A 25,135-nucleotide genomic window follows, 5' to 3' on the forward strand; every position below is an offset into this window, starting at 1 on the left:
AATCATGGAGAACATTTTTATTGAAGATCAAAGAGAGAGAAGAAGCCATCTAGCTACTAGATATGGACCCGTAGGTCTGTGGTGAAATACTCACACATCATCGAAAGGCAGCAAGGTTGATGTAGAAGACCTCTATCATCGATTCCCCCTCCGGCAAAGTACTAGAAAAGGTCTCCAGATGGGATCACGGAAGAACAGAAGCTTGCGGCAGCGAAAAATTGTTTCGGTTGGTTCTCTGGGGTTTTCCCAATATTTGAGAATTTATAAAAGTGGAATTAGGTCAGACGGAGCCATGTGGGGCCCACAAGGTAACATGCACGCCTTGTTGCCATGTCGTCTCCCTGCTTCGCGTCTGGTCTCCTTCCGAAGCTTCCAGGGTCTCTTATGTCCAGAAAAAAATCCTCAAAAAGTTTCTTAGCGTTTGGACTCCATTTGGTACAGATTTTCTAGAAAACAAAAAACAAGCAAAAAACAGCAACTGGCACTAGGCACTGGGTTAATAGGTTAGTTCCCAAAAATGATATAAAATTGTATTAGAAGTATGTAAGAATGGTAATATAATAGCATGAATCAATAAAATATTATAGATACGTTGGAGACGTATCAAGATGCCATTGGAGACTCCAACCCTTTAGAATGTCAAACCTCAAAATACCCCCCCCCCAAAAAAACCAACCGAGTTTTCAAACCCTCTAAAAATGCCACCCCTAGAAGCAGATCTATGCCGAAAACCACTGAAAATGCCACCATCCAAAATTGAATACAAAATGTGTCGTGACAGAAACCCAGACGCTGCTGATGTCAAATTGACAACGGCGCATGGCAGCAGCCACCACAACACAAAGGACGACGCAACCCAAAAGACCACGGGGGTAGACCCCTACTCAACCCCTACCCCGACAGCAATCCCCCTGTGGCACCTTCTCCATCCCTTCTGCCATGGCCTCGATTCTTTCATCATGGACAAACATCGCGATTACCCAACAAAAACACCACAGTGAACGAAAATCAGTCGCGCGCGGGCACCTCGGCGACCTACGGACGCACCTCAATGCTAGCAGAAGCTCTTCCCGTGGTGGACGAAATCTTCACCGACAAGAACCTCACTTTGCGGGAATGCGCCGCCGCCGCTCAGCGGAATCGCTGCGTCCGAGAGAGCAAAACAATGAGAAGGGGGAAATGGGGAGAAGAAACTGACAGGCTGATGTGGACCAGATCATGACCAAGGCATCAAAGATTGAGGTTCATGCTAGCAGAAATGTTAAACCATTAGAGCGGCCAAAGAAAGACATGGGCAAAATCATTATCTTAGTAGGGAAGCTTCCGGTGCCTATTTGGGAGAAATGACACATCAGATTTCCAGCTACAACTTCCCACCTAAACCTAATTAATTCTAGAACGGTCTAGCACATTTTAGAGGCTGGAAAAGATGGTCTTTGAGGACGAGACTTGCCTGCTCCCTCGGCGTGCGCCCATCCGTGCTCCCGCATACGTGGCATGATTTGATTGGAACAAAATAAGGCCCGGCCCCATCCTCTTAAAATCAGGGGGGAGATAATTAGATTAGAAAGAAAAAAGAGAAAAAGGCAGCCGTAGGATGGAGTGGGAGCACGGATGGGAGCATGGGAAGGGAGCAGGCAAGCCGGATCCGGTCTTTGAAGTCATCTTTCATTTAAAAAATGCATCATTTGAGGTCTTGAGTGAAAAGTTATGTAAGTTTCCATGCAAGTTGTCCAGAAATTAATTATAGCGCGAGGCTCAACAAGTTTGGTCCTGCTGCAGCTTGGGGCTCACGAATTTACCCTTTATTTTGAGTTGTTTTCACACCCAACTAGTAGGTGCTTCAAGTATAAGTACTCCCCAGCTGTTCCATGTGAAGGGGGATGAAATTTCTGAGTTTATGTTTGTAGACAGCCGGTGAGGTTGTGGTGTGCTGTGAGCACTAGTATCGTTGAGTGTTATCTCGTGTGTGTGGATTGGAGGGCCTGTTCTCAATTCATATAGGATCCTTGTGGTTCTCTCTTGTGATTCTACCTAGGTTCACAAGTTTCATGGTTTGGGACTTTGGGTTGCGTCCTTGTAAACCAAGCTAGTTATCCGCTGCAATTTATTTGAGATGATTTCCTCTTGTTCTCTGCCATTTGAGAGAGATAGCGTGTTGTGCGGGTGGTGGGTGACGAGGGAGTTCGCTCCAAACCACGTTCCCATCAAACTGTTCGGACAAACTAACATGGCACCTGGCAAAGCTTTAAGATTCGTGCAAAAGTGACCTACGGTTCGATCGTGGTTCACTGGCTCTTGGCTCTTGGGGAACGTTCACCAGCTAACATTTCCGTAAATCTTATATCCCCTGCTATTCGAATTGACTGATACAACATCTATAGAATGCTCATTTTACATTGTATAGAGGATGCGTCGATTAATTCGGATCTCTCAACATTGTATAGAGGCTGCATCAATTAATTTGGATCATCATATTTTATACCGTGTTTATTTCATTCAGTATTTAACCACATTCAGACAATGATTTCTCTGCTACCGGAGGTCGACAGGCTGTCTGTTAGTTTTAGCTCTTTTAGTATTCAACATGTTTCTAGATTTTCTAATCTTCTGGCTTATCTTTGCGCTAAGCGAGCCTGTTTGCTGCAAGTGACCGAGACTTGGACACATAACGTACCTCCATTCCTGGTTGGTAGCCTCATGGCGGACTGTGCCAGGTGCGCTTTTGTTGAATATAAAGACAACCAAATTCCAACGCAAAAAATAGTTACATGGGCCGTAGCCCGTAGCAAAGAACAAACTGGCCGAGAGCCCGAGAGTACAGGCGGATGACAGGACGAGGAAGACGAGAGCTCAGACCGTTGTCTCAAAAAAGAAAAGGAAAAAAAAGAGTGCTCAGATCGGAGAAGATGGAAGGAGCCAAAGCAGCGGCGGGGCCGGCGGCGGGTGGGCAGCTGGAATCGGCGCTCCTCCACATCATGCAGCAACACCACCACCAATCCCTCCGCCAGCGCCAACAAACCGGTAACAATCAACCAACGATCTACTCAAAATTCCTAATCCGCCAAGCAAATCCAATCTTCTCTTGCTAAATTATCTCACACCCAACGCGCCGCAGAGAGGGCGAAGAAGGACGCCCTGCGGAGCGCGGCGCGTGTCGCCGGTCATCTCGTGGAGGCCGTCGACGGCGGGGTGCAGGAGCTCTTCGTCAACGAGAAGCGCATCGAGCTCGAGGCCCGCGCGCTGCTCGGGACCATCGCGCGGTACAGGAAGCAGAGCGACCAGTGGCTCGCCGCCACCAACGCGGTCAACTCGGTCCTCAAGGTGTGTGTGCTCTGCTGCTGCCCTCCATCTCTCTCTCGTGTTCTTGTTTAATACGCAGGTTTTGACATTATTATTACGTATTATTATTGTTACGAAATAGATTTGCTTAATTCACAATGTTTTAGTAGTATTCTTATGCACAATTGTTTTGTTTCTCATTACCCATGATATCCGTTGTAACATTATTATTATTCGCAAAATGGATTTGCCATGGTATGTTTTATAATCCTATATATGATTCTTTTCTGTTTTGAGCCGATGATTCTTTTGTTTGACATTACCCATGATATTCGTTGCGTCAGTTCTTCAGCAGATTCTAATAGACATAAATTTAATGTAGCTGATACTCCCTCCGATCCAAATTAAACAAAATTAATTTGGATCAGAGGGAGTATCTCGTAATGTTTTCCTTACATAACCTTTGCCTGCACTAAATCCAAATCCTACCCTTAAACTGATTAGTGCACGAATCTAGAAAGGTGAAATGCCATAAATAGGTTCTTTTTATCTGGTTGGCTCTTTTGCCCCAAAATTTTCATCAGTGGATAACACTAGGCTCGAGATGATAACTAGATACCAAATGAATCGAAGGGTGCAGTGCTGAACAAACCCATAATTCCTTTCGCAGCTATGAGCACTCGGTATTTCTAAAACATCCATTCATGATTGTTTTTATAGGAAATTGGAGACTTTGAAAACTGGATGAAGATCATGGATTTTGACTGTAAAAGTATAAATGCAGCCATTCGTAACATTCATCGGTCATGATTTTGTCCAGCGCCTGCAACTATGATGCTATTGAGCGTTTCTTCCTTTTTTTTTAATATATATAGGAAATTTCGTGACCGAAAACTGGATGAAGATCATAGGTTGTGACTGTAAAGGTATCAATGTAGCCATCTGTAATATTTCTCAGTCACTATGATGCTACAAAGTGTTCGTTCTGTAATCTTCTTCGTTGGATTTTTTTCCAGTCGTGATCTCTCTGGTATAGAATCAATTAACTGGTGTGTTTGTACACATTCAGAAAACCAACTCTACCAACTTTTGTACTGGAATGCTACCTTGCATTCTCGAGTTCTCGAATATTGATGATATACATATATTCTGAAAGATATCAATTGCTGGTATTTCGTCCATAAATTTTCTGATTAAGTGTAAATAGAAGGTACGAATCCCATAAGAAATCAGACAAGGGCCTTGATGCTCACCGAGAGTAATAAATTATTGTAAGCTTGGCATTGGGGAGCGTGCACACACAAGGCACAACATATATAGCACAGGATTGAGGGTTGCTTGTGCTACAGTATATAGCACAGGATTGAGTATATAGCAAGCCGCAACTGCATGGGAATCACAGCGGCCCGGACTCGAGGCCATGCTCAAGTACTGGTTTGTCTGAATCGTACAAACCCTTGGGACTTATGGTGAAGAATGGGAACACATAAATATTTGATTTCTGCTGCTACTTCAGGAAGGTGCTATACATACGATGGTCTGTGGACGATTTGTGAACCTTAGCGTGCTTTCTGAAATTTTCTCCCGACTCAAGTGAAAATGCAACACAAAGGAATGTAGTCATTTGAGTGATATACATGTTCCGCATCGACCCTGCTTTGTCTTCCATGTTTCGTCGGTCATCCTCTCATAGAGCTACATCGCCCTGTTAGGCCTCAGTTTGATCTACAGTGTCCTCATCGTCTGCAGCTGCCATAGACGCGGCAAGTGTGTCATCGGCGGCGCATAGAACAGCGATCCTGGCCAGGGCCACCGGTGATGCAGGTGGATCGCGCCTTGACAGTAATGTCCGGGAACTACGAAAGCTATACTGCTAGTCTACTAAACATCCTGTCATGATCACAATCTCAACAGTTGCTATCGGAGCAGATTTTGAAGCAAGAGTAGGCAGGTTTTGATGGAATAAAAACAACTGCACGTCAGAGTTCAGAACGATTTTTTTGGAGACCTGAAAGAAGTTCAGAAAGATCTTGAGACCGCGGTCTTATGTTTCACCATCGCAGAAAAATGCAGCAGAGCTAGCGATGGGAGAAGCTTCACCATGTACATTACCCATGCAAGAGTAGCAGGGAATTGTCTTTTGGTGAGCAAGGAGACGGCAAATGATAATGAGATCAACAACGTAGTAAACCGCCTTGTTCTCTGAATTGTAGATAAACAATGGACTGCTGGATGACATTTACATAGGATCTTGCTGATGATAGGATATGTTGGGGGAGTGAATTGACAGTCTAAATTGGTTTATCATGTGACATACCATCAGTTGCATCATATTTTCACAAGTACAGAGTGAATTTTGATCAACCTTAAAATTGACCAATCAGATCCAGCGATTCCAAGCAATGCCTTGAAATTGGACCTTAAAATGGACACACTTTTCCATCAGGTTAGTTGGACAAATTTTGTATGTGTCGCTTCGATTTGGTGTCCATTTAGACCTTGTAAGTTCCATCTCATGAATTATATGATCTTGCAAAGATTGTACTTTATGCCGTGCAGATCAAGTTAGATGTTTATTTTCTACTTGAAATTGCACAAGTCGGTGGTTTCACTTCCAGCAGTATCAGAACCTCTGCGTTGGACTTGCCTAGCAGAGCACAACTGCACACTTTTCTGACTAGAGCACCACAATGATTTAAGAAGTCATAGATGCATACAACAAACATATATACAGAAAGTTACTCAAATGCTTTGCACAAATTCAGGCCAACAAGTTTTCATTCATACATATCTGAAACTGATTACAGTATGACTTGGTAGTCTGCACATCAAGGACTTGATAGTCGGTACATTGAGGACCTGCTTAGCTCAAAGCTTCACCCGCACACACACAAGAGTTCACTAACCAATGTTACTCGTCAGAAACTGCAACTTTAACTCGCCAAGACGCCAATGCCTAAGATTCCAATTCAGCCAAGATTAAGTTTACAAGAGAGTCAGCACAGTCTCCAAACACTAGGCAGCTCACAAGATTACTGTGTGTATCGACAAAGTTCAATTCTACTCCTTTTTCCTGCTACAAGCCGGGTAGCAAACGGGCGTTTTGCATTTTGCAGCGAGTGCGTTTTACGCTCTGTCTCATGCCGGAATTGCAGTACATGAGTTTCCTTTTTAGGCTCATCTGCTTCACTTTGATTATTGAAAATGCCCTTTATTTACTTAAACCCTTAACTTAGGACCAGGTGTGGATGTAGTGTAACTATGTCGTACACATTTTAACAAGGTTTTTGCTGCCTAGCTAGATGGAGACTGTGCTGACACTTTTGTAAAATTACTAATGACTGAAAGGGATTCAAAGAACACTAGAAATCTTGGTGATTAAGTGCAGAACCTAGAGATGCAAAGCTAAATGAAACTCATGTGTGAATGGTTTAGGAAAGTAAAAGACTAGCAAGGGCGTAATACCACTGGACTCAAGCAAGGAATTGGTTGCTTCCTTGGTGCTGCAACAGTAGTGACAGGCAATGGCGATTGGTTTTGCTTCGGAACCTTGCAGCTGAGCTCCCCCATCCCCCTTCTTGCACGCAAAGTCGAAACTGCTGGAGTCATCTTCTTCACAGCAGTGGCAGGGGCAGGCAGTGGTGTAGAGCCGACGAAGGAGCAAGCCTTGGAAGCGACGGGGCAAGAGACCTTCTTCACGGGCGCTGCAGCATTGGCAGCCTTGGAAGTCGGGCGCTTGCGGTGGTGGCAAGCAGACTCCTCGTCTTCAGCCATCTGGCGTCCACGGGCACGGATGGCGCACCGGACACCAACGGGTTCAGTACCAGGAGCGGCCGGCAAGGTGGTGGCAGGCCCAGGGCGCGCGGCCACGGCGATATCGGAGGCATGGAAAGCGATGGACGCCGTCGGCGCCGGGCTAGGTTCTCCGTGGTTGACACCCTTGAGGTGGTGAACGAGTTGGCACCAGGCACGGACGGGATCAGCACGGGTGGCGGTGGCTGGAGCAGCGACATCAGATGCGCCTGTGGTGGCGTGGCGACGGGGACGCCCTCCATGGTGGACGCCGTAGAGGCGGAGTTCTTGGGCGGCTGCGGCGGCCTCCTTGGCGAGGCCGTCTTCCTCGAGACGGCGCTGGAAGTCGGCGTCCCAGCGGGCGAGGGACTCCCGGGACTCACCGGTGGCCTTGGCCAGGCTGTGCTTGGTCCAGTACTGGAGCACCCTCTCGAGGGCGCGCGAGGGCACCCGCATCTCCAGCGGGAGGGCTTGGGCGGCGGTCGGGCGATAGTCCCACGCCGGAGCGACGAGCACCTTGCCGTCGGCGCTACGGAGCTGGAGCACCTTCGCCGCCATCGATGGCGTGTCTAGGTCTGGAGATCGGGAAGGTGGGCGAGCAGATCGAATTGGAGCTGCTGCTCCCACCGCCGCTGCCCATTTATTCAGCGGAGAGCTCCTAATTCTTGCCGAACTCGGATTGGGACTGTCGCCGGCTGAATTGAACTGGGATCCAACTCAAGCTCGGCCGTGGCAATCTCACGCGCTCATTCGTTTTTAACTGAAGAACAAATGGAACGTCTTCAGTTTCTCAGTCCACAAATAGGATTTCTTCAGTTAAAAACCTGGACGCCGAACACGGAAAGAAAATAGGATGTGCAACACAGAAAGAAAATTCATTGCCAATTTTGCTTTAGGGAAATTCGGTGGTACAAAAATCAATCTTAGTTTGTACTCCCTCCAGTCCTTTTTACTCTGCATATAAAAATTGACTGAAGTCAAACTTCATAAAGCTTGACCATATTTATATAAAAAAATATTAGCATCTATTATGCCAAAGTTATATGTTATGAAAATTTAAGTCATGACGCATCTACTAATATTGATTTCACGTTGTGAATGTTGATATTTTTTCTTATAAAGTTGGTCAAACTTCATGAGTCTTGACTTTAGACAAATCTTATATGCGAACTAAAAAGGACCGGAGGGAGTATTGTTCTTTTTTTTGAGAACCACTGCATCGTATTTATTCATTCAAGTGGATCATCTCTGATTGAACATGCTCAATCAGGAAATCAGGGATTACGTCCATAGTACAAGAGTTATGTAAAGAGAGTGAATGCCTAGCACATTGGTGAGCCACAGAGTTGGCCTCCCAATGCACAAAAACTAGATCAAATCCCTGAAAGGATGAGAGATAAGTACGCATCTCTCTAAAAACTTGGCCTCCTACAGACCTGTCATCTCCTTGAGTCCACATATTATAAATGGACCGACAATCTGTCTCCACGATCACATGAGATAATAATCTATCCATAGCTAGCTTCACTGCATCCTGGCAAGCTAGGATTTCGGCTATAAAAGGATCCTCCTTTGCTGGGTATTTAGAGCATCTCGCAAATAAGAAGGACCCCCGATCATCCCGAGCCACCACTCCAGTCCCCGTATCTCCAGTCGCCTGGTTAGTCGCGCCATCGCAGTTGAGTTTAACCCAGCCCTGCATAGGTGCTTTCCACAACTCCTTGGTCACATTCCGTCCAGCTGGCTCTCCTCGTGGGATATCAAGTGAAGTAATTAGCTCATGTATTAACTCCATTAATTTAAGCGGCTGGTACTGAGCTTCACCATGCGTGTACTTGCTTCTATTGCTCCAGATTGCCCACATCACTGAAATAATAACCAACATGGTCCTTCTTCAGAAAAGCAGGGTCCAGCAGATCTTGCCTCCATGTCAAGGGATATAGCCGAGGCAGCTTCACATTGAAGAAGTTCCCAGCTTCCTTCCAAAAAAGCAATGCATGATCACATTCCGTCAGTGCGTCAAATAATGTTTCTTCTGAATTGCCACACATAGGGCAATGACCAGATTCTCCCACATGTCTTCGATGAAGCTCCGCCGAAGATGGCAGAAAAATTTTCATGGCCCTCCACCAGAAGACTCGGATTTTGGGCTGAACCCGCAGACTCCACAGAGCCTTCCAACTCGCCTCCCCATACTGGGACGTACTTGGCTCATTCAACTGAGCAAGTTTGTGATCCATCAGCAGTCTATAAGCAGACTTAACTGAGAACACTCCATTTTTCTCAGCCTCCCATGCCCAAAAATCTTCAACATCGGAGCTTGGCCGAGGCATACTTAGGATAGCATTTGCATCCCGTGCAACAAACATTCGTTGAACAAGGTTAACATTCCAGTCACCTGTTTCTTCCTGTAGCAGATCGGCCACAATTTGAACCGGAGTCTCGGATAACCGTGTAATCGGTTTTAAGGAGACAGTACCCGATATCCAATTGTCGTGCCAAACTTCAGTAGTCATACCATTCCCAATTCTTCGAACCAATCCCTTTTTAAGGGTAGCCCGGCCAACGCATATAGCTTTCCACGTTGCCGATGAGCTCGCAGGGCAGCCAACCTGCAAAACATCCCCATCCGGGTAATAGCGTCCCTTTAGGACTTTCGCACACAAGCTATCAGGCTTGATCAGAAGCCTCCACGCCTGTTTAGCCAGCATGGCATCGTTGAATAATTGCAAGTCCCGGAAACCCATGCCGCCTCTGAACTTGGAAACGAACATCTTCTCCCACGACTGCCAATGCATCCCTCGCTTATCAAGAGATCCAGCCCACCAATACTTGGCCATAACTGCTATCAATTTTTTACATAACCCTTTCGTCAACTTGAAGCAACTCATCGAATAGGTGGGGAGAGCTTGGATCACCGCTTTGAGTAGCACTTCCTTGGCCGCATAAGAAAGTAATCTTTCACACCAACCTTGCACACTCCCCCAGACCTCTCAACAATATGGATAAAATGCTGCTCTGTGAGTCGTCCCGAGGCTGTAGGGAGGCCAAGATATTTCTCGGAAAGAGCTTCTCTATGGATATTCAGTATGTTGTGCACCCCCATTTTACAGAAGCTCCACACTTAGGGCTGAAAAAGACCGAGCTTTTCACCCTATTTGCTTGCTGGCCAGACCCCAAACTAAATACCTCCAATATCTCAATCAACCGGCTAGCACTCCTCGAATCAGCTTTCATGAAAACCAAGCAATCATCCGCGAACAGCAGATGTGAGATCCACGGAGACCTAAGTCCCGCTTTAATTCCTCTATCAATCCACCCCCCATCGTAGTTCTTCAGCAAGCAAGATAGACCTTCTCCACACAACAAGAATAAATAAGGTGAAATCGGGTCCCCTTGCCTAATACCTCGGGAAGGATGAAACAGAGGGAGGAGCTCTCCATTCACCTTGATTTGGAAACTTACAGAACATACACACTTTATCACAAGAGACACCCACTCCTCCTGGAAGCCTAGCTGGATCATTATGCCTTGTAAGTATGACCATTCCACCCGGTCATACGCTTTCATCATATCAATCTTCACAGCATATCATCCTTGCTTCCCTTTCTTTCTCTTCATTGCATGGACGCACTCGTAAGCCGTCAATACATTATCAGTGATAAGTCTATCCGGCACAAACGCACTCTGTTCTTCTGATATTATATCATCCAGAATTTCCCTGAGTCGATTTGCCAACACTTTTGAACAAATTTTGTAAATTACATTACAAAGAGAAATAGGACGGTACTGCGTAATATTCCTTGGATTTTTCATTTTTGTGCTCAAGAACAATACAAACGAATACCGTCTTGTATTGTTCTTGAGCACAGCCCAAAATGATGTGTATAAATCGCACAATTGTTTTTGTTAGGCAAATCCCATAAATTTCTGAAGCTACTAAATTTGACCTCTATTGAATATTACTTTTTATCTCAAAATATATTTCCTTCCTACACAAAATTTTCCTTCTATTAAATGTGCTTCCGAAAGAGAAGCCTAGCAAAAATGGTTGCTTGTGCCAGCGCCCTCGGGCGCCGAGCACCCATCATAGCCCTTCGCGTCACAGGTTGCAGCTCCCTCGTGGGCGGTTGCAGCACGCCCCGCCGGTGGGCGCATCTCCCCCTGTCATGGCTTGCATCGCTTCCGGTCGTTGGTCGTAGCACTGCTGGTTGCCGGTTCTAGCACGACCCTTCAGAGCACGCGACGACCACGATAGATGAGGACGACGCGGGTGCATGGCACATGGTCATGGTGTCTTCGTGCGCGGGGTAGGAGGGACTGTTGGCGAACGTTGGATGAAAAATAAAAAATTCTACGCACACGCAAGATCTATTCATGAAGATGCATAGAAATGAGAGGGGGAGAGTGTGTCTACGTACCCTCGTAGACCGTATGCGGAAGCGTTTAACAACACAGTTGATGTAGTTGAACTTCTTCACGCTCCAACCAATCAAGTACCGAACGCACGGCACCTCCGTGTTCTGCACACGTTCAGCTTGGTGACGTCCTATGCCTTCTTGATCCAGCGAGACGAAGAGGTAGTAGATGAGTTCCGACAGCACAACAACATGATGACGATGATGGTGAAGTGATCTCCGCAGGGCTTCGCCTAAGCACTACGAAAATATGACCGAGGGAGTAAACAGTGGATGGGGGCGCCACACACGGCTAAGTAATTGTCTGTTGTGTGCTAGGCGCCCCCTCCCACATATATATAGGTGGGAGGGAGGGAGGAGCAGCCAAAGGAGGTGCCCAAGTAGGAGGAATCCTACTTGGGGTCTCTCTCAAGCCGCGTCCCCATTTCCTTATTTGGAGTGCGAGGAAAGGCAGGGGAGGGTGGCGCCCCCCCCCTTTTCCTTTCTCCCATGAGAGGGAAAGGCAGGAGGGGCTAGCCCTCCCCTTTTCCTTTCATAGGGGCTGGCCAAACAAGGGAGGGGGTGCACCAGCCCCTTGTGGTCTGGTCTGTCCCCTTCTTTGGCCCATAAGGGCCATAACTTGTCCGCGGGTGCCCAGAACCCCTTCCGATGACCCGATTCCTTCCCGGTACGTCTCGAAACACTTCCGGTGTCCAAATATCATCGTCCTATATATCGATCTTTACGTCTCAACCATTTCGAGACTCCACATCATGTCCGTGATCTATCCGAGACTTCGAATAACATCCGGTCACCAAAATATATAACTCATATAAGACTATATCGTCAACGAACATTAAGCGTGCGGACCCTACAGGTTCGAGAACTATGTAGACATGACCGAGACACCTCGCTGATCAATAACCAATAGCGGAACCTGGATGCCCATATTGGCTCCTACATATTCTATGAAGATCTTTATCGGTCAAACCGTTATGACAACATCCGTAATTCCCTTTGTCCACCGGTATGTTACTTGCCCGAGATTTGATCGTCGGTATATTTATATCTAGTTCAATATCGTTACTGGCAAGTCTCTTTACTCGTTCCGTAATACATCACCTTGTAACTAACTCATTAGTCACATTGCTTGCAAGGCTTATAGTGATGTGCATTACCGAGAGGGCCCAGAGATACCTCTCCGATACACGGAGTGACAAATCTTAATCTCGATCTATGCCAACTCAACAAACATCATCGGAGACACCTGTAGAGCATCTTTATAGTCACCCAGTTACGTTGTGACGTTTGATAGCACACTAAGAGTTCCTCCGGTATTCGAGAGTTGCATAATCTCATAGTCATAGGAACATGTATAAGTTATGGAGAAAGCAATAGCAATAAACTAAACAATCATAGTGCTAAGCTAACGGATGGGTCAAGTCAATCACATCATTCTCTAATGATGTGATCCTGTTCATAAATTGACAACTCATGTCTATGGTTAGGAAACTTAACCATCTTTGATTAACGAGCTAGTCAAGTAGAGGCATACTAGTGACACTCTGTTTGTCTATGTATTCACACACGTACTAAGTTTCCCGTTAATACAATTCTAGCATGAATAATAAACATTTATCATGATATAAGGAATTATAAATAACAATTTTATTATTGCCTCTAGGGCATATTTCCTTCAGTGGTGTTTCAGGTGGCGTGAGTTATGAAACAATTCCACATTGTTTTAAATGAAGGCCAAACTCGCAACTCAAATATTCGCCTCCGCGATCAGATCATAGAAACTTTATTTTCTTGTTACAATGATTCTCCACTTCACTCTGAAATTCTTTGAACTTTTCAAATGTTTCAGACTTGTGCTTCATTAAGTAAATATACCCATATATACTTAAATCATCTGTGAAGGTCAGAAAATAACGATACCCGCCGCGTGCTTCAACACTCATCGGACCGCATTGAAAGGATCGATATGGTTGACTAGAGGGGGGGGGTGAATAGGCAACTAACAATTTTTAGCTTTTCTTTAACAATTTAAACTTTGCATCAAAGTAGGTTGTCTAGATATGCAACTAGGTGAGCAACCTATATGATGCAACAAAGATAGGAACACAAGCAAGCAAGAGATATATCACAAAAAGGCTTGCACAAGTAAAGGCACGAGATAACCAAGAGTGGAGCCGGTGGAGATGAGGATGTGTTACCGAAGTTCCTTCCCTTTGAGGGGAAGTACGTCTCCGTTGGAGTGGTGTGGAGGCACAATACTCCCCAAGAAGCCACTAGGGCCACCGTATGCTCCTCACGCCCTCACACAATGCGAGATGCCGTGATTCCACTATTGGTGCCCTTGGAGGTGGCGACCGAACCTTTACAAACAAGGTTGGGGCAATCTCCACAAATCAATTGGAGGCTCCCAACGACACCACGAAGCTTCACCACAATGGACTATGGCTCCGCGGTGACCTCAACCGTCTAGGGTGCTCAAACACCCAAGAGTAACAAGATCTGCAAGGGATTAGTGGGGGAAATCAAATTTCTCTTGGTGGAAGTGTAGATCGGGGCCTTCTCAACCACTCCCGAGAAAATCAACAAGTTTGATTGGCTAGGGAGTGAGATCGGGCGAAAATGGAGCTTAGAGCAACAATGGAGCTTAGGGTTGGAAGAGGTAGTCAACTAGAGGAAGAAGACACCCCTTTTATAGCTTAGGACAAAAATCCAACCGTTATCCACCTACCAGCCCACGACCAGCGATACTACCGCCCCAGACCAGCAGTACTACCGCAGGGCCACGCGGTACTTCCGCTTGCTGACAAGTGGTACTACCACAAGGCCACGCGGTACTACCATGCGGGCCCGCGGTACTACCGCAACAGTAGCAACAGCTAGGGCAGACCTGTAGCACAAGAGCTGAGGGCGTACTGCCACGGGCGCGGTACTATCGCTCCCCCTTGCGGTACTACCGCAAGGCAGGAAACCCCTAGCCTGGGAAGAGCGCGGATAAAGATACATCCGTGCCTACTTCCGCTGGTAAACGGAAGAAGCAAAAATCCGACACAGTACTACCGCAGAGGAGCGGTACTACCGCCTGGCAGCTGTTCCAGGCCGCGTACGGTACTACCGCGCAATGAATGCGGTACTACCGCAGTGGCGCGGATGTAAAAAATTACATCCCCCTACTACCGCAAAGGAGCGGTACTTGGCCTGGGGGCCACGGTACTGCGGCTCCAGAGGAGCGGTACTACCGTGGGCACCTGCGGTACTACCGCGCCGAAGTGTGGTACTACCGCGGGTGCCCTGCGGTACTACCGCTCAACAAGGAGCAGTACTACCGCAAGCCCACCAACAGCAGTCAGGACAAGGGAAAAACAGATCAACGGAGGATGCTCCAAAGTGCAGGGGAAAGGAGGGGACAAGGAAGAAAACGTCTACGTGATGATTCCACCCAAACCTTTCCGACGCGGACCCCCTCTTAATAGTACAGCTTTCCTACGACTCAAATCCACCAAAAAGAAACATAGAAAAGACGCCGTCTTCAACAGTCTTCGAGGGGCACCAAACCGTCTTGTGCCTAGCGATGAAACGTTTGGGATAGTCAAGGCACACGATTAGTCCACAAAAGCATTGTCATCAATCACCAAAACACCTTAGGGATAAATATGCCCTTACAATCTCCCCCTTTTTGGTGGACTGATGACAATACGGGATTTGCATAGAGGAAATAAGGTTAAGCAATCGCAAACCCCTCCTCTCTAGAATATAGATGGCTCCCCCTAGATGTGTGCCAACTAGATGGGTGCTTTGGACTGCACGACACACATACTAAGATCAAAGCTCCCCCTATATTATAGAGACAAGGCATATCTTGCAAAAGTAAGGCTAACACTAGACAAGATAGTAAATACGAGCATAACAAGTAGCACAAACATAAGCTCACTAGGATAGAATAGAGTGCATATGTCTTACACCATATGAAGGATAAGTCTCAAGGGCGCAAACTAAACCAAAACAAACAAGGTCCAAATGACAAAGCAAACACCAAAGACGACACGACACGCAAGCACGCAAATCCCTACACTCTCTCCCCCTTTGGCATCGAGACGCCAAAAAGTCAGAGAGGACACCTAACACAAGGGGTGGCTCAGGCAGAGAAATCATCCCAATGCTCCTCGTGCTCCTCGTCAGACTCGGCGGCGGGGACGGTCTCCTCGATGTCCTCCTCAGAACTAGTCCACTTGAAACCTTGCTTCGCCATCCAAGCAGCCTCTGGTGTGATGTCATCCTCAGAACCGCCAGAGACATCCTCTCCAAAGAGCCTCATGACCTTCTTGTCGCGACAGCGACTCTCCTTGGATGCCATGTGAGTCATGTACTGCCCCTTCGCCTGCATGCAGAAGAGAGTCTTCATCTTGGCCTTCAACTTCTTGGCCCACGACGGCTCAGAGAAAGGTTGGGAAGACTCAGCAGCACGGTCCTCAGCAACATCCTCTGCACCAGCCTCCTCCTCACCAACATCCCTCCTAGCAGCAGACGCCTCAGCACGGGTAGTAGTGTTGGCCCAATTGGGCTTGACGCGGAGACTGATGGACTCATGCCGAATCCAGTATGGAGCAAGGAACTCATCACCAGGGTACATCTTCTCCCAAGTCGTGGAGATCAACAGAAACAGGTATGGTCCATAGATAGGTACCTTGCGGGTGTACACCACAAACCGAAGCTCACACCACATGATGTGTGAGACATCAAGTGGCTGAGTCTGAGACGAACGTGCCTCCGCACACAGGAGCATCATGTCCACCAGATAGGAATGAACCTTGTCCTTGTCGCCAATGCAAAGGAACAGAGTGTTGCAGAAGATGCGATGCATGATATCCATAAAAGAGTTCAGCACCCAAGTCGACTTGCCACTGGGAAGCACCTTCTCAACATAGTACGGCTGAAGCAAGTTCTTGTTAGCAGACTCAGAATTGGCGTGGGGCGAACACCAACGGGTGTGTGAAGCCCGTCATCAGGAACGTTGAGCAGACCCATGAACTCCTTCCAGGTAGCAGACAACTGACGGCCATTGGTCATCCAGGTCATCCTCCGCTCATCCCCGGGGTGAAAGTGAACTGAGGCAAAGAACTGACAGATAAGCTCAGGATCATAGTCAAGGTGGAAAGAGATCACATGTTCAATACCGAACTGCTCCACCAAATCCAGAGCTTCTCCAAAGTAGTCACGAAACTTGTCCTTCCTCATGTGATTCATGTCTATCCACTTGACATCCACGTAGGTGTTTTGCTTGTTCTTGATAACATCCAGATAAATGAGAGCCTGCTGCTTGGTCCAAAACAACTCAGTGCCTCTGAGGATAGCACGAGCATTCACATAAGGGTTGATCTTCTAGTGTTCGATGTACTCATTCAGGGGAATCTCATCCATGCCCTTAGTAGGTTCCTTTTGCTTGCTGGCAATGGTCTTGACATTGCGCTTGGGGGCATTGGAGCCCTCTGGTGCTTCATCTTGAGGATTGCGCAGTCGCTTGGAGCTAGTGTCACGACTGGGGTTGGAACGGCGAGAGCCACCACCTAAGACACAAGAGAAAGCACACACAAAGAGCAAGAAGAATCAATGCAAAGACCACGACAAAGCAAGGGAAACAGGTAGAAATCATACGGGATAAATGCCACAAGGGAGATGGGACAACAACAGTTGTGCTGCCTGGTCATGCGGTACTAAAATTTTAGTATCGCTCCTAGTCGCGGTAGTACCATGTGAGGATACGGCAGTACCGTGGCTTGGAGCGGTAGTAAGGCCTTAGTGCCACAGAACGTGCGGTAGTACCGCACCGAACGAGCGGTAGTACCGGACGAGCGGTAGTACCGCATCAGAGGTACGGTAGTACCGCACCGCGTCAGATCCGAGCCTACTTTCGAATCTAAGAAGACGTGCGAAACCACGACGGAACTACGGTTGATCACATCTACCATGGGACAATATATCAAGTAAAATGTCTGCGCAACACTACTCTCCTACAACCTTCTCTTGCAAAGATTTGGCCTAAAATCTCAAGAACACAAGCATCTCCCCAAAAACCTAGAGACAAGAGAACCAACAAGAAAGAGAGGGATTTGGGGAAAAACCTTGGTCCATGGCAAGAGGAAGTGGTGGGGAACGATCCCACCGGTCGGAATCCAAAGAGAGCAGCCGGAGACGGAGATCCGGCGAGGGGCTCCGGTCCCGTTCTTGAGCAAGAGAGAGAGAGAGAGACGAAGTGGGGGAAACTGACGAATGGGTATGGGGAAGTTATAACCCCCCGTTCCCGTCCTTATCCCCATGCGCCACTGACAGCGCGGTAGTACCGCGTATCATCGCGGTAGTACCGCTTGGGCGGAAGGACCGCACCAAAATGGTAGTACCGCTCCCCCAGGCGGTAGTACCGCTCTGGGCCGGTAGTACCGTACACTCCACGCACGGTAGTACCGTGGCAGGCCGCGGTAGTACTGTGAGCTCGGGAAGAAGAACATTTCCAACACAAGAGAAAGAGTGATGTTCGCACGGAAACTTCAAACGAACACCACACCACCCAACAAGCTCAAACACGAGGAGAAGAAGGGGCAAAAAGACAACAAGAGACGACCACAAGACACAACCTCTCCAACAAGAGGGCGATGGCCGGAGCCACCTATGTTTGAGTCAATTGGTATGGCACCGTGAAGAATTATCCTTGGGCCCATGACCAAAACTCGTCTTTGAAGCACAAGTACCATCAAACATGGCTAATGTGAAAGACTTGATCAATTTATGCATAATGGGGGGAGGGAGAGTTCATTGAGAGAACAACACTCCCCCTATGTCCATGCCTACATCTAAACAAGACAACAAGTTGAGTATGGTGGGGTGTGCAAGGGTTCAAACAATATTGCTCGAATCAATGATATTTAGCTCATGTCTTAACTCGCGAAATCTCGCTTCATCCAACGGCTTCGTGAAAATATCAGCAAGGTTATCATGAGTGTTGACATAGTTGAGCTCGATCTCCCCTCGCCTAATGTGATCCCGGATGAAGTGATACCGAATCTCAATATGCTTCGTCTTGAAGTGTTGCACCGGGTTGAGAGAAATCTTGATGGCACTTTCATTGTCACACCAAAGAGGCACTTTGTCACAAATGACACCGTAATCCTTTAAAGTTTGCCTCATCCATAAGAGTTGTGCACAAGAACTACCGGTCGCTACATACTCCGCTTCGGTGGACGAGAGAGACACACAACTTTGCTTTTTGGAAGACCAACTTACCAAAGAGCAACCAAGGAATTGGCACCCTCCGGAAGTGGACCTCCTATCCACTTTGTCTCCCGCCCAATCCGAGTCCGAATAACCTACAAGCTTGAAGTTTGCTCCTCTTGGGTACCATAAGCCAAAGTTTGGGGTATGAGCCAAATATCGAAAGATTCGTTTGACCGCCACATAGTGACTTTCCTTAGGTGTGGCTTGAAACCGTGCACAAATTCTCACACTCAACATGATATCCGGTCTAGATGCACAAAGGTAAAGCAAGGAGCCAATCATGGAGCGATATACCTTTTGATCCACCGCTTTACCATTGGGATCAATGTCAAGTTGACACTTGGTGGGCATGGGAGTGGACGCCGGCTTGACATCACTTAGCTTGAATCTCTTAATCATGTCTTGAGTGTTTTTGGCTTGGTTGATGAAGGTTCCTTCTCTCCTTTGCTTCACTTCGAACCCGAGAAAGAACTTCAACTCTCCCATGGAAGACATCTCGAACTTTGAGGTCATGAGAGCGGCAAATTCCTCATTGAAAGCTTTGTTAGGGGAACCAAAGATAATATCATCAACATATAATTGGCACACAAACAACTCCCCTTTGACCTTCTTAGTAAAAAGAGTGGGGTCGATTAGCCCAACTTCAAAACCACGGTCTTGTAACAACTCGGTAAGGTGGTCATACCACGCACGTGGGGCTTGTTTAAGGCCATAGAGTGCCTTATCGAGTTGATACACATGATCGGGAAAGTAGGGATCCTCGAAACCAGGGGGTTGCTTGACATAAACCAATTCATCAATAGGACCATTAAGAAAGGCACTCTTCACATCCATTTGTTGTAACTTAAAGTTATGATGAGAAGCATATGCAATCAACATGCGAATGGATTCAAGACGAGCAACGGGAGCAAAGGTTTCACCGTAGTCGATACCCTCGACTTGGGAGTAGCCTTGTGCTACCAAGCGAGCCTTGTTGCGAATGATAATCCCATGAGCATCTTGCTTGTTCTTAAATATCCACTTGGTTCCAATGATATTGTGGTTCACCGTCGGCCTTGTCACCAATCTCCACACGTTGTTGCGCTCGAAGTTGTTGAGTTCTTCGTGCATGGCATTGAGCCAATCCGGATCTTCGAGCGCCTCATAGACCTTTTGGGGCTCAACACAAGAGACAAACACGTGATGTTCACAATAGTTTTCTAATTGTCTACGAGTGCTTACCCCCTTTCTTAAGCTTCCAAGCACATTTTCCATGAGATGATCCTTGGTGGAGAGCTTGGAAGCAACCTTGGCGGCACGACGCTCCAATTCCTCCTCAGGGTGAGACGAGGAGTGGTCACTTGATCATCTTGAGCGTCGTCTTGAGCTTGTTCTCGTTCTCGTGGAAGCTCTTGATCTTGAACTTGCTCGGAGGAGGGAACTTGACCTTGGGCATCACTTGATGTTACAACACCATCTTGAGATTGATCTTGCCCTTGGTCTTGTTCATGAGGTTGAGGGCCCTCACTTTGTTCTTCGGAAGCGTGTGGGTCTTGGTTTGGTGAAGGTTCCACTTGAGTAGAACATTGTCCTTCTCCTTCGGCCACAAGGGGTTCCTCAATGGGTAGATAAGACCAACACCCATTCTTCTTATGGCTTGAGGAGGAATTTCATTACCTAGATCACAAGTACCACTTTGCACCACTTGGGAGCCGTTATTCTCATCAAACTCCACATTACACGTTTCCTCAATAATTCCTGTGGACTTATTGAGAACACGGTAAGCATGAGAGTTTGTAGCATAACCAACAAATATGCCCTCATGAGCTCTAGCCTCAAATTTAGACAAACTGACACCTTTCTTGAGAATGAAACACTTACACCCAAACACCCGGAAGTACTTGAGGTTGGGCTTGTTACCGGTGAGTATCTCATATGGAGTCTTGTTCAAGCCTTTGCGGAGGTAGAGCCGATTAGATGCATGGCACGCGGTGTTGATGGCTTCGGCCCAAAAGTTGTAGGGAGACTTGAACTCTGCCATCATGGTCCTTGCCGCATCCATCAATGTCCGGTTCTTCCTCTCCGCTACACCATTTTGTTGAGGGGTATAAGGTGCGGAATATTGGTGCTTGATTCCTTCATCACTCAAAAACTCATCCAAGGTGTAGTTCTTGAACTCGGAGCCGTTGTCGCTTCTTATTGTCAATATCTTTGTATTATGTTGTCGTTGAGCTTCATTTGCAAAGTCGATGACGGTTTGTTGGGTCTCACTCTTCCTCTTGAAGAAATATACCCAAGTGTATCTTGAATAGTCATCTACAATCACCAAGCAATACTTTCTACCCCAAGACTATCAAAGTATGGAGGTCCAAAGAGATCCAAGTGAAGGATCTCCAAGGGCCTCTTCGAATAGATGATAGTCGTGGGAGGGTGAGCCTTCTCATGTAGCTTTCCTTCGATGAAAGCACTGCAAGCACGATCTTTGGCAAAACTAACATTTGTTAGTCCACGGACATGGTCCCCCTTGAGAAGACTTTGCAAAGATCTCATATTGACGTGGGCTAAATGGTGATGCCAAAGCCATCCCACGTCAACTTTAGCCATTAGGCATGTCGCGGTCTTAGTGGGTCGCTCCGAAAAGTTAATCACATAGAGACCGTTCTCGACATGCCCAACAAAGGCTACTTTAAGAGTCTTGCTCCACAAGAGGGCCACGGAATCAATATCAAAGAAAGTGGCAAAGCCCATGAGTGCTAGTTGACGAACGGAAAGTAAATTGTATGCAAGGGACTCAACAAGCATGACCTTCTCGATCGTAAGATCATGATAAATGACAACTTTGCTGAGTCCCAATACCTTAGAAGACGAGGCATCACCCCACTCAACATTGGTGGGCATGGATGGAATCTTTTGCACGTCCACCACCAAGTCCTTGCTTCCGGTCATATGATTAGTAGCTCCACTATCGAGCAACCATGATCCCCCACCAGAAGCAAACACCTACAAGAGATCAATGCTTGGTTTTAGGTACCCATTTTTAATAGGTCCTTTGATGTTAGTAACAAGGGTCTTAGGAACCCAAATAGACCATTCAATGTACTCATAAGGAGAACCAACAAATTTAGCATAAACATGCCCATCACTAGCGCGGCACAACACGTAAGAAGGGTTAAAGTCCCCCGCTTTGTTGGGAAGGGGAGCGTTTCCCTTCTTGGCACCAATACCCCTCATGGAGTTTTTCTCCTTCTCCTTAGTAGCACCCTCACCCTCCTTCACAAAGGTTTGCATGAGAGGAGGAGGTCATTTGGCTTTGTCATTCTTCTTCTTGTTCTTGGACTTGGGCACGTACCCAATCCCTTCCTTGGCCACAACTCCCTTTTGGTTGGTCAAGAGGTCGTTGAGGTTCTTCTCGCCTTGTATGCAAGAAGCAAGACCTTTCTCAAGTTGCACCTTTAGCTTAGCGTTCTCCTCAACAAGATGCACATGCTCACAACACGGGTTAGTAGCATTTGCATTAACAATTAACATTATACGAGGAAAAGTGGCTTTTTCCTTGGTTAGCTTTACTTGAAGTTGATCATGAGACTCTTTGAGGCTAGCATGAGCACCCTTCAAGACCTTGTGAGCCTTGTCAAGTAGATCAAACTCCTCTTTGAGTCTAGCAAGATCAACCTCAAGTTCGGCCTTCTCGGAGTTTAGCACACGTGAAACAATGAGAGCATGATCAAAATCTTTCTTTAACTTAGCATGATCAACGTTGTGTGACTCCTCAAGAGCCAAACCAAGACCACACTCTTCCTCAAGAGCATTGGAAAGATCCGAGATCTCATCGGCATAGTCACGACTATGCCCCTCCATCTTGGAGATATTATCTTCATGAGACTCGATCATGTCATTGGCTTCACCGAGTTGTTCCAAGAGAGCAATAAAATGCTTCTTGGATTTACCCTTGAGTTTACCCATAAAGGACTCAAGCTCATTTTCCTCCACATTAGATCCCCCACATTCATCAATGCAATCCGTCAAGGAAGGATTATTAATGATGGTAGTTTTGATGTTGGGAGTTACCTTGTTGGTGGCTTTAGCCATGAGACACTTGGCGGTGATGTTCTCATTGGGTGAGTCGAAGAGAGATACTCGTGGAGTTTTTGTAATGGCAACGGATGCCATGGCCACCGACTCACCATCTTCATCATCTTCATCATCCTCATGGTACTCTTCTTGAACCACCAATGCCTTGTGAGGGATTTTCTTGGTGAAGTTGTTCTTGTTGGGGAAAGACTTGGCTTTGTCCTTTCGAATGAGCTTGCCACCATTGTCTTCCCTCTTCTCATACGGGCACTCCGCAACAAAGTGACTCACATTGCCACAATTGTAGCAAGTCCTTACACGTTGCTTGCTCTTCGTGCCACTTGAGTTGTTCTTGTTGAAGTTTGGCCTTGAGTTTTTCTTACTCCAAAATTGCCTTGAAGCAAGTACCATGTGTTCATGATAGGCATACTTTGTATCTTCGGGGTTGCTTTCCTCTTCTTCTTCCTCTTCACCACAAACCTTGGCCTTTAATGCAAGGTTGGGCTTCTTTTCCCTTTGAGAGCGAAGCACCGCATTGTCGGCGGTCTTGTCCAAGATGTTCATAGCCACAAACTCATCCAACACTTCACTTGAGGTCAAAGTTTGGAAGTCCGGCCTTTGACGAATGACGGAGGACATGGCCTTGTGGTAAGGCATCATTGCCTTGAGGAATTTGCGCTTGATCCAATTGTCATCCGTGTCCTTGCTCCCGTGATCTCGGAGTGAGACCGCGAGTTTGGTTACTCTCCGATAAAGCTCACGGGGTTCTTCATCTTCTTTCATAGCAAACTCAACGGCTTCATCTTGCACTACTTCATAGTTGGAGCGTTGAATGCTCGCGCTTCCCCGGTAGAGAGAGACAACACAAAGCCATGCATCTTTGGCCAAGGCGAAGGGCCGAAGATGAGGAAGATCTTCGGGTGGAATTGCATCTTGTATGATGAAAGGAGCATTCTCATTGGATTGATTATCCACGGCTTCTCGAGGAGTGAAGTTGCTTGGATCGTGCGGATGAAAACCTTCTTCAATGATTCTCCAAAGATTAGTGTTCACATGATTTAAATGACGCTTAAAGCGATAAGCCCAAGAATCAAAGTCCTCATTTTTGACAATCTTAGGGGGAGGACCGGCATGATTCAAATGAGTGGAAGGAACCGGTCCACCATAAACAACTGGTGGTTCCACATGAGCAAAGATGCCGGTGCCATTTTTACCACTAGAAGAAGGAGCCTTTTCACTACTAGCTTCCCCCTTGTCAGAGATAGCATCCGTCACCTTGTCAGTGGGATCACCCACTTTCAACGGTGCGGTGGATAGTTTAAGCCCTTCAAGGAATTCAGTAAACATGCTTTCAACCTCGGTCGTCATGGAGGTTTTCAATGTCTCCAAGGCCACATTGAACTCCTCACGAGAGACCGAGGTTCCCTCATCGCCCGTAGACGAGATCGGATTCACACCGGAGTGTTCCTCCACACCGTCTACGGTATCAACCATACTCTTCGGACGGTAAAGTCCTTAACAAAGAGAAGAGGCCCTGATACCAATTGAAAGGATCAATATGGTTGACTAGAGGGGGGGGGGGGTGAATAGGCAACTAACAATTTTTAGCTTTTCTTTAACAATTTAAACTTTGCATCAAAGTAGGTTGTCTAGATATGCAACTAGGTGAGCAACCTATAGGATGCAACAAAGATAGGAACACAAGCAAGCAAGAGATATATCACAAAAAGGCTTGCACAAGTAAAGGCACGAGATAACCAAGAGTGGAGCCGGTGGAGACGAGGATGTGTTACCGAAGTTCCTTACCTTTGAGGGTAAGTACGTCTCCGTTGGAGCGGTGTGGAGGCACAATACTCCCCAAGAAGCCACTAGGGCCACCGTATTCTCCTCACGCCCTCACACAATGCGGGATATCGTGATTCCACTATTGGTTCCCTTGGAGGCGGCAACCGAACCTTTACAAACAAGGTTGGGGCAATCTCCACAACTCAATTGGAGGCTCCCAACGACACCACGAAGCTTCACACAATGGACTATGGCTCCGCGGTGACCTCAACCATCTAGGGTGCTCAAACACCCAAGAGTAACAAGATCTGCAAGGGATTAGTGGGGGGAATCAAATTTCTCTTGGTGGAAGTGTAGTCGGGGCCTTCTCAACCACTCCCGAGTAAATCAACAAGTTTGATTGGCTAGGGAGTGAGATCGGGCGAAGATGGAGCTTAGAGCAACAATGGAGCTTAGGGTTGGAAGAGGTAGTCAACTAGAGGAAGAAGACACCCCTTTTATAGCTTAGGACAAAAATCCAACCGTTATCCACCTACCAGCCCGCG

At 47.0% G+C, this 25,135-nt stretch overlaps 2 protein-coding genes across 3 annotated transcripts; one reads left to right on the forward strand and one right to left on the reverse strand.

Annotated features, from left to right (window-relative positions):
* Nucleotides 1-2,783: 2,783 nt before the first annotated feature.
* BLOS1 (GCN5L1 family protein) lies at nucleotides 2,784-4,445 on the forward strand. Of its 2 annotated transcripts, none has more exons than XM_048692654.2 (3): nucleotides 2,784-3,024; nucleotides 3,119-3,324; nucleotides 4,158-4,445. In XM_048692654.2, exons 1-3 carry the CDS (start codon nucleotides 2,829-2,831, stop codon nucleotides 4,167-4,169), a joined length of 414 nt encoding a protein of 137 aa, XP_048548611.1. In that variant the 5' UTR covers nucleotides 2,784-2,828; the 3' UTR covers nucleotides 4,170-4,445. The 2 variants fall into 2 exon arrangements, with proteins under 2 accessions (XP_048548611.1, XP_048548610.1); XM_048692653.2 differs by having other exon boundaries at nucleotides 2,787-3,024; nucleotides 4,003-4,445.
* Nucleotides 4,446-6,009: 1,564 nt separating this feature from the next.
* On the reverse strand, nucleotides 6,010-7,882 carry LOC125528147 (uncharacterized). Its single transcript, XM_048692655.2, has one exon. The coding sequence runs from the start codon at nucleotides 7,630-7,632 to the stop codon at nucleotides 6,730-6,732; it is 903 nt and encodes a 300-aa protein (XP_048548612.1). The 5' UTR covers nucleotides 7,633-7,882; the 3' UTR covers nucleotides 6,010-6,729.
* Nucleotides 7,883-25,135: the final 17,253 nt, after the last annotated feature.

This window comes from Triticum urartu, chromosome 5A (assembly GCF_056163025.1).
Source record: "Triticum urartu cultivar PI428250 chromosome 5A, HENAU_Tu73, whole genome shotgun sequence".
In the NCBI taxonomy this organism is placed as follows: Eukaryota; Viridiplantae; Streptophyta; class Magnoliopsida; order Poales; family Poaceae; genus Triticum; species Triticum urartu.